The sequence below is a fragment of the Pteropus alecto genome, unplaced genomic scaffold (assembly GCF_000325575.1).
Source record: "Pteropus alecto unplaced genomic scaffold, ASM32557v1 scaffold3, whole genome shotgun sequence".
NCBI lineage: Eukaryota > Metazoa > Chordata > Mammalia > Chiroptera > Pteropodidae > Pteropus > Pteropus alecto.
The window spans coordinates 35,082,177-35,092,549 of NW_006442484.1; the positions used below are offsets into that span (position 1 = coordinate 35,082,177).

A 10,373-nucleotide genomic window follows, 5' to 3' on the forward strand; every position below is an offset into this window, starting at 1 on the left:
TCGTTGCATGGAGAGTATGTTGGACGAGCCTGTGGCCACGATCATCCATATGTTCCAGATGTTCTATTTTGGTCAGTGATTCTATTCTTTTCCACAGTTACACTGTCAGCCACCCTGAAGCAGTTCAAGACTAGCCGCTATTTCCCAACTAAGGTACTTAGACTACATTTTTCTTGATCAAAATGTAAACCTACATAAAGCATGTTATGAAGTCATTCATGTTTTAGAACAAAACGAAAAGCAATTGCTGTGATAAATGAAGCCGCTAAAAAGCTTCTGTGTGAGCTGCCAGGTTAGGAGTGGAGTTTGGTGAGGGAGGGAGGTGAAGAGAAAGCATTTTTGGTACAGGTGCTAGAAGTGCACATACCCTCCAGGCTTTTCTACTTAATCTCAAATCCCAAAGATAAACCCACTTTCCCACTTACGGTTTTGGAAATTGAAAGCACACACTGCATTACTGACTGTCACTTTCTTGCCCAGTGAACAGCGGGAACTATTCCAGCCTGACAGATATCTCATTGGAGCCACTGTTACATTCTCTAATTGGGAAAGCCCCTGCAAAACTCATTGGAACACTATTCTCTTTTTCATTTTTAAAGTGTCAGTCCCTCCCCCTAACCCACCACGTTTGCATCTGCATATTTGGAAAGGAAAGTAAACAGAGAAACAGCTTAGTTCAATATTTAACAGTGCAAAGTAACACCTATAATGTCTGACTCAGCCAATAAAAAACAAGGAGAAAAAAAACCAAGAAAACAAGCTTTTTAAGGATGAGCTAAAGATTATAATCAAAATCCACCCAGGGAAAATGTTTCAGGAACTGTTTCTTTCACAGAAAACTTCTATTTTTGTCACTTCCTCCTTCCCTAAGGTGGAAAATTCATTTTCTTCCTCCGAAAGTTTAATTTGATTTTTAACTTGAAACAATAATCTTATTCATTTTCGTGTGTGTGTGTGTATGTGTGTGTGTGTGGATGTGTGTGTCAGAAAGACATCCTAATGAAAAGACAGATCTTTTTGATAACTATATAAGGATTTTTGCTTAAAGACAGCTTTATGAATGAAAAACGGCTCTAAAAACTGACTTACATAAAATAACTTTTAAATTTGCCTACTCTGCTGTGCACTTCCCTGCTGCCATACTTATATCCCAGATAAACTAACTAAAATATACTTCTTCAATAAAAATAATAATTTTATAGTGTTTCAGGTTTATCATGTTAAAATGTTACCTGCGTGAGAAAGAATCCTAAAATTTAGCCAACTTCTGGCCATGTAATCTTATTTTATGTTCTAAATATTCATACACTTGAGTTCATAATAAACTTAGATTTTAAATAAATATTAAAATAGTGCAATTACCATTACAGTTATGCATAATGCCTCATTCTGGAAAGGTTGAGTGTGTATCCATCTTAATGACAGAGATACATAAATATATATTCAGGTTCTGACAGAGCTAATGGTAATATTATAGTATGCATAAAATATATCATGATGTTATGTCATAAAGTGTTTATAAAGTGTGACTCTAGCTTATGTTCTTGAGTATTCCTCACTATTTATAGTTTCGAGTGACAAATGTTTTCATTATTTTTAGGTTCGATCCATAGTGAGTGACTTTGCTGTCTTTCTTACAATTCTATGTATGGTTTTAATTGACTATGCCATTGGGATCCCATCTCCAAAACTACAAGTACCAAGTGTTTTCAAGGTGAAGTTGTCATAGCATTTACATTTATCTCTCCATTTCTGTAAGTCTAATCTTCATTTAGATGATGGTTATAACCCTAAAACTAGGGATTTTCGTGAAAGTACAAAGAATATACATTAATAGAGCAGTGAATAAAATACCCACAGTGTGACTAAAATTTCAGTCTAATATTTAAAAAAGGAACCACAGAAATAGAAAACTAGAAGCCACTTGAAAATATTTCCTGTCAATTTTTCCATTTAGAATATCTATATACAACACTCCTAAAAGATAAGGAAGCATTTTGAAACTAAGAAAAATACATTATCTTATCGTGAAATTGCACAGTTTATGGGGCTTGAAAAACATAAAAAAAGGTCTGAGATAGAATTGTAGCTGTGTTATTAACTAATTCTTGTGACCTTGGGCCAGTTACTTAACCTCTGTGAGCCTTGGTTTTCTTACCTGTCAAACAGGGCTGGGAGTTCCTCATAGAATTATTGTCAAATGAGTTCCTTTGGGACTCATCTCAGACACCAGTATGTTTAGAACCCTTCCCTCTGCCCTTGATGTCACCAAGTGTATTTTGCAATTCCCACAAAAAGGCCTAAAAATGAAGTTACACACAGTTGTCAATATGCTATTTGTAAATGTAAATAAATTTTTCCAACTGTAAATGGTAAATATTATTTAATATAGGCATTAATTAACAACACACATTTTGAGCCAGTCTGTTAGAGTTCAGATCTTATCTCCACCACTTACTAGCGTGAGATCTTAGGGAATTTACTGGTCCTCTTTATGTATCAGTTATCTTATCGATATCTTTTTAGAGTGTCGTGAAGAAAAAAATGAGTTAAAATATTGAAAGCACTTAGAATGGTGCCTGGTACTTTATAAATGCTTTGTAAACATTAGTGTTATTAATTATAGCTTACTTGGCGTTTCAGTTTATAACTAGGACTTTCTTGGTAGCATCTGTTAAGACTTAATTGATTAGGTATTCATTAATCCAGTTAATAACTATGTATATTATTTTATTTTTCACAGCCCACTAGAGATGATCGTGGCTGGTTTGTTACACCTGTAGGTCCAAATCCATGGTGGACAGTAATAGCTGCTATTATTCCAGCTTTGCTTTGTACTATTTTAATTTTTATGGACCAACAGATTACAGCTGTCATCATCAACAGAAAAGAGCATAAGCTAAAGGTATATTTTAATGTCCATTTTAGTGTAAATCATTGTGACTTAACTGACATCAGTTGACATTCATTATACTTCACCTGAATTCTGTAGTCGTTTGTATAGTGAAATATTAAAATAATGCTTTTGGGTTCATAATTTTTATTATTTATATTCAGGATACTTTGTCTTACAGTGAGCTTAAAATTAAATAATTAATTAGTTAATTAATTAATTTATAGCACTTGGCTGAACTCTAACCCCTGAAACTTAACGACGACTGCTTAAAATAAAAAACATTGCCCAAATTCTAACTTTCTTTACCATGTTTAACATATTTTAATGAAATCACAATCTATTCTGGTAAAGTGCAGCTTTACCAATTTTATCTTATATCTGGGATTTCTCTATTTCTCTATTTGACCCTAAATGTGTCTGTTAGACACTTTATTGGAACAAATGACATATTAAGATATTTCTCATTTTCTTTAGTTATTCCTCTGTCAATAATGCCTATGATAACAAAACCCAGCCATAAATGTCATAATTTTAAGTGGATCTTTGTTGAATTTTACTGTAGATTTCAATGACTTCTTTTTTTTCAAAGGGAATAATACAGATATATCTTATTTATTCCATTCTGACCCTGCCATTTTGCAACTGTGAATAATCAAAGCTATTCACTGCTGTATATTAAAATAAAAATAATTGCATGGTTAAAAATAATATAAATCAAATCTTGTAAAAACAGAGCATGCACAACCTTGTTTTGTTCTGGTATCATATACATACTCTTTAATTTCTAGGAAAAGATTCGCTGTCAGAACAATAGACACAATGCTTTATAGGATTTTTAAAGTATATTTGTTAGATTAAAATCTCTGAAATATTTGATGAGAAATAGTAATGACATAAATAAGAAAGCACAATAAACCATATAAAAAAGAATTATGTATATATATTGGTGCGAATATGTGTCTATTTTAAAACAAAGAGCATTCTTAATTTTCTTTGTAGAAAGGAACTTAACAGTACTCAAAATCTTTTTTTGAAAGAAATTCATTCAATTCATTTGTTTTTGTCAAATGAAATTTATAATTATTAAGGATATATCTTACAAAAATTTCTAGTAAAGTCAGGAGCTAGAGCTACATGTTTAACAACCAGTTACCTGCGCATAAAAAGGAGAGAGATATTGATTTGTAATGTTTAGTAATTTTAATGGTATGAATACTCCCATCGTGGCCCATTTCAAGCTATCAATGTGACATCAATTGGCAGGAAAAATTTTGAAAATTAAACAATTGGCTCTCATAAGCCTATACAAGCTGGCTCCAAAACACCACTAAACTACGCAATTCAGTACTGGAAATTGAATCATTTACAGCCCTTCAAACAAGGTATTCAGATTTCCAAGTTTAATAACCTACTTATTTAATATCAATTATTTAAAAATCTTATTTGCTTTTAAAATAGCCTTCTGCAAGAGCAAATACCACCACAATAAAGTTACATAGTTGATTAAATAAATCTATAAAGCAAGTAAAAATACTTTATATTGAATATAATTATTCTCCTACCCTCTAAGAAGTAGGAACATTTTCCCTAGACACTAGTTTATTTTTTAAAACTGAAAACATCTTTTATGTTTTTATTCTAAAGTTATATATGATTTTGGTTTAAAAAATCAGATGATATAAAAAGTTAAAAGAAAAAACAGTGAAAAACACTATAATTTCATTACCTAGAGATAATGATGTATGATGTATACCCAAATATATATTTTCATACTACATATGTTGCTTGAACATTATCATGGGAGTCATCCCATGTCAATAATATAAATCCACATTACCATTGTAAATGGCTGTATGTATATTTTATTGTATATTTCATGTTTTAAAATGAACTGAAAGATTCCTGTTTAAAGAAGAAAGTAATCTGTATAATCATTGTTTCCCTTTCAAAAGAAGATTTTTTTTGTCTTTGTAATTAGAAATCCCACAGATTTTGCTGAAATATCATTCTTTGTAAAAGATATCAACTAAGCTGATTGAAGCAGTGTTATTTCTGAGCATTAATAGAACCATATTAAAACAAAATGTAAAGTAAGTGAAGATTTGCTGCAGGTGATATCTTTTTGGCCATTCTGTATCCTTGGTAATTCTGTCTCTCAACTTTATAAATCACAGCACTTACTCCTTGTTCTTCATGAGCCTTTGTAGGTCCTTGACATTTACAGCCTTTCCTAAACAACAAAATACACTATATTTCCTCTTTTACATATCATGTAGAATAGCTGAACTATAACATGTAGTCTTTCACATACTTGCATATATAGGATTAAATATAGAAAAAAGGTATTTAATATTTTCGTCACTGGGATAAACTTGAGGCTATATTTATAAACCATAGTACATCACTTGTATGTTACTTTTTATTATACAAATAAATGACCATGTAATCGAAAGATTTATATTTTTTCCCTTTAGCAGCCTGTATTTAGTAAACAATAGGGCAAATTTGGCTTAATCATAAACTCTGCTGTATTGCGCAAAGTAGAAGACTCAGTTTGTTCTTGGCCACTATGAATCTGAACACCCCATCTTCCTCCTTAGATACGGATATTTGCAAAGGATGTTTCTTCCCGTGAACACTTTTTTTTATTGGCCTATAACCCTTGTCTTCTATAAGCTTTGGTATAGTGGTCTGCTGCTGCTGATTTTCCTGTTAACAGTAACAACAACAAAAAATCAATTCTTTAGAACATACTTTACTCAGCCTAATGGTTTGTTCCATAGCTGTTCCCTCTGCCTGTTGCTTCCTTGAAATGTTTACACAGTTGTCTAGCTTTGACTTGAGAGCTACCTTCTCACAAAAAGACACAAGTTCATTGAGTGTATCTGCAGACCACAAGTTAACCACACTTTTGGCTTTTATTGTTTTTTTTTTTTTTCCCTCACTTGAAAACCCATTTTTGCCTCAGTTGGAACATTCCCAGAAATAGTTTAATGAATCATGTTTTTTGGTTTCTGTATCCAAGGTTGATTCCGTGCCATGTATTTAAGTTTGTGTCATATATCCAAGTCACCTTGAAATTTAGCATTTTATTCTTTATCTCTTCTAGACTTATATTTCGAGTCTTTTCATTTTTTATTTATTTCTATTACCACAACTGGAAGTTGGTTTTTCTCCAGAAGAATTTTTTTTATGCCACTAAAAATGTTTTTTGTCATTTTGCAAGTGTTACTGCATACACGAGAAAGCTTTTTTGCGCTACAAAGGCTAGCCACAACTCACTTGTTAAGTGACTAACTCCTTCCTCAGAATGAAGAAGCTCCAAACTAGCAAAACTCCAACTCACTGTACCTCATGGTCTTTTGGGTCAATCGTGGTGATCACATCGTAAGGTATATGAATGTCAAATCACTATGTTGTATACCCGGAACTAATATAATATTGTATGTCAACTGTACTTTAATAAAAAAATCTAAAAGCTGCAAACATAGAAATTTGAGAATGCAAATTATCATCTATATTATATATAGATGTAAGTCCATAATCTCTCTAGCATTTTTTGCTTATTTATTTCTTCCCAATAGAAGTAGGATAGGCGTAGGTTAAATTGATCCCTTTGAAATGCATTAAACATATTCACTTTTTTTTTAAAAAAAGTATTCTGTAAAAATGGAAAGAAAGCAAGATATTATTTTACGGAAAAGAAAGTTTCTGTTCAGATACAACTGTAGGCTTTTCTACATGTTTCTGTAGACAGTTCAGTCTTCTTTTGACATCATTTTTAATAAACAGCAATACAATCCCAGATCACTTGAGTAAATGAATGCATTTGCAACATTCATTTGGCACTACATTCTCTCGATGATTATGGCATTTGATATGTTCTTTTTTGCCCTCTTTGTCAGCCTGGTTCTTCATGTCAATCTATAGTCTTTTATGTGGTTAACTTGACAGATGCAGGAAATTGCTGCCAAGCTTTGAAATGAATTTTTTCAGCAGTGGCATCTGGGTATCAGATGGTCCTCTTGGCTGGCCTCTTGTCTTGCTGCATGTTGGTTTTAGTGGGGTCTGGTGTAGCATCACCTGTTGCTATGCTCCCTTTTCCTCCCATATGTCCATTTCCCGTGATTCATGGGTGAATGTGAGAATAAAAGCTCTGGTTCTGTCTTTATTTCAGACAAAAATCTGCAGAAATATGTTAGAAGGTACAGAGTTCTCTCTCTCTGACAAAGGGATACTTCCCTTTGGCTGGCATGCCTATCAGCTAATAAATTGGTTATGAAAACTAAAATTTTTAAGACGTTTAAAATGAAAGGCAAGGGAAAAGATGATGATTCATTAGTGGAAGTGCCAGAGCTGCTTTATTTCTTTGAGTCATATTAAATTAAGATGTTCCCATTGTTGTACAACATAATCAGGAAAAAAATATATTTTTGTTTTTATTGCATATTTGTACTTTACAATGCTAGCTTTCTAAATTTAAATAGGAAATTATTTCCTCTGATAGCATTATTTTGTCTGCTTCTTGCAATCCAGAATCTCACTGTTTACATTTGTAGCATATTTTTAAAACACTAGATAAGAGCTATAGGGAATCACTACCATGAAGAAGGCCTTCCCCATATCATTAAGCCATAGTGAACATGGACCCTGGGAATATCCAGGGTGTGCTAAAAGCACAAGGCCAACTCCCAAGGCCCCTTGCTCTGCCCTCCTCTGATATTTATCTCCCCACTACTAGGACCTCTTCCATTCTCTCTCAGCAGCACTACAGCTTTACAAAACCCTCAGGGGACAGGAGGAACTATTCACACCCTACTCCCTTATAGGCAGGGGCTTCAGTAGTAAGGTCTTTCACTATTCTCTATCCTTCTGACTCCGGAGTCCCTAGAATGAAACAGTCCTTTACCTGGTTAAAACGTTGTCCTTTAAAGGGACCCAAATTTGAGTTCTGTGTACTAACTACATCTTCCAAAATGTTCTGCAGAAGGACCAGAGGAACGTAGTATGGCCCTGGTGAAGCTAATTTCTTTCTATGCCTTTTTGGTTTTGCTGCCACCAGGGTGTTTCTTTTCCTGCTCGCCAGCTTTTAGTAATGAAAACCTTCCCTGTGTCAATTGCAAAGAAAAGTTTCTAGTGTCATATGCTCAAGGGAAACTGAGCTCAGGCATTTTGGTGAACTGGAGTATTGCCCCAGCTAAGCTAATTCAAGGACAGGTACCACTGAATTGGTGACAATGCATGAGGTAGTTATGTGGATATCTCCTATTTTCTCAGTGTCATCTCCTGCACTTTATAATTTGGCAGGAATAAGCAGAAAGGCAAGGAAGTACAACTGACTTTCAGGGTGTTAAATAATGAAAAGTCTTTACACTTTGATAAAACTGCCTATAAAAAAAAGCCACAATGATTCTTCTAGAAGAATTGGTAATTTTTGCTTATGACCATAACAAATTTAACAGCTATATTTTAAACTTATACTTATTAAGTTTGATTCTAAAAGATGTTTTAATGATGCACATTTCCTTTAAAAAAGTCAATAGGTAACTTATTGATTACTTATCATGTACCAATGATTGTGCTACAAAACTATGGGAAAGACTAAGAAATTAAATAAGTGACCTGCCCTAAGGAAACATACTTTTATTGAAGAGACTTGAAACAAAAGAGGACAAAAGAAAAATTTATTGTTCAACTGCTAGACTATTTAATATTTATTGGGTGTGTACTATATCCCCATTATTGTTCTAATGAGTTGCAAAATGAAATAATTTAATTCTCACGACAACCCAATGAGGTAGCTCCTGTTATCATTATCAACATTTTTCAGATAGAGAAACAGAGGGCACAAGTTAAATGATTTGTCTAAGGTTGAGCTAGCGTTTAATCCCAGGCCACTTTGCTATTTCTGAGACTTTGCCCTGTGTTTCCTAAGGGTTATGGAGGCAGAGGTTAACGCTGCTCTTCCCCATTTTCAATTTCTCTCCTCAGAGACCAGACCAAATCGCTCTCTCCAAGAGAGCAATATCCAATTCCTAACATCTCCACACGCCCCTTGCACCCAGTTTTTCTCCTTTATATTTCTTGTTTGGTCCAAAAAAGAACTGAAGTTTGCAACATCTGGAGGTCAGTGACTGTGGAGTAGGATCACTGAGGAGATAAAAAATACAAAAACTTTATTTCTAAGGAGAGACTAAATTTTTCTAGTGCTAAAACTGAAACAAATGAGGACAAGATAGTACACACACGCACACACATACACACACACATACACACATACACTTAACTCTCTCTAGGTTTCTATGATATTATTTTTCCCAATCAAAGTCACCCATTGAGACAAAAGAGAGCAATTGGAAATAGAGTGTTTAAGAAAAATTTATTTTTAGGAGATCTGATATGAAGGGCTTCTTGGTAGTGGTTTCAGGTAGTGGTTTCTAGTCACAATCAAGTCATTCTTAGCTTTGTTGTTGACACAGTCCTTACTTTGTTTTCTTAGCCTAATGCCTGTTATATAGTTAGCACTCAATAATTTTTTTGGTGTGAATTAATAATGAGTGAAATGTGGATCATGTTAATTGTGAGTTAACTTGCCCATTTTAAGGAAACATAGAAGTGGCTGTATTTGATAATGACTTTACTTATCCAGTAGAAATAGAATGAAAACTAATGTAACATTGACCTAGAAATACGTTAAGCTTATTAAAGCTTGTAGAAAACACTGTAATCATAATTGCAATAGGAATATCTGCAACTTTTTAAAAGTAGATTATATATTTTGACACTATTACCTTTTTATCTTTAGTTTATATAGGACTAAAGATAGCACATTCTTTCTATTCTTACTGCTCCATGGTCATGGTGGTGGTGTTATTTGCCATATACTAAATTCAGATCCTATGAGAATTCTCTCTCTCTCTCACTCTCTCTCTCTCTCTCTCTCTTTTTTTCAAACAGAAAGGTTGTGGATACCATCTGGATCTATTAATGGTGGCTGTCATGCTTGGTGTGTGCTCCATCATGGGCCTGCCATGGTTTGTGGCTGCTACTGTTCTCTCCATCACTCATGTCAACAGCCTAAAACTGGAATCGGAATGTTCAGCTCCAGGAGAACAACCCAAATTTCTTGGCATTCGGGAGCAAAGGGTCACTGGGCTTATGATTTTTATTCTTATGGGTTCATCGGTCTTTATGACCAGTATTCTGAAGGTAATAAAATCTTTCTTTATAAGTTTGAGAGAAGGCAGGCTATACTTATTATTGTTTAAGAAATTTTATTTGAATCTAAGCCATCAATTTGCAAATATTGTATGGCATATGATGAAAGCGATGCAATTTTTTTTTGCCACATTTATATAACTTCTTAATACGAGAAATTATGTGCTATATTTTAGACTCCTTAAATACATAAAAATTTAGCCTAGCAAAGTAAAATTTGTTGTGTAAATTATTATTGTAATCTTGAAATAATGATCAA

General features: G+C 33.5%; 1 protein-coding gene across 3 annotated transcripts in view; it reads left to right on the forward strand.

The window, feature by feature from the left end:
* Nucleotides 1-10,373, forward strand: part of SLC4A10 (solute carrier family 4 member 10) — a 173,648-nt gene that overhangs the window by 138,841 nt on the left and 24,434 nt on the right. For all 3 annotated transcript variants that reach the window (XM_025039563.1, XM_025039564.1, XM_025039565.1), the window contains 4 exons: nucleotides 1-153; nucleotides 1,601-1,714; nucleotides 2,744-2,905; nucleotides 9,854-10,105. The exon at nucleotides 1-153 ends at the window's left edge or, in 1 of these variants, runs on beyond it. In XM_025039563.1, the coding sequence (XP_024895331.1) occupies nucleotides 1-153; nucleotides 1,601-1,714; nucleotides 2,744-2,905; nucleotides 9,854-10,105 (681 nt within the window). The remainder of the gene's footprint in view (nucleotides 154-1,600; nucleotides 1,715-2,743; nucleotides 2,906-9,853; nucleotides 10,106-10,373) is intronic.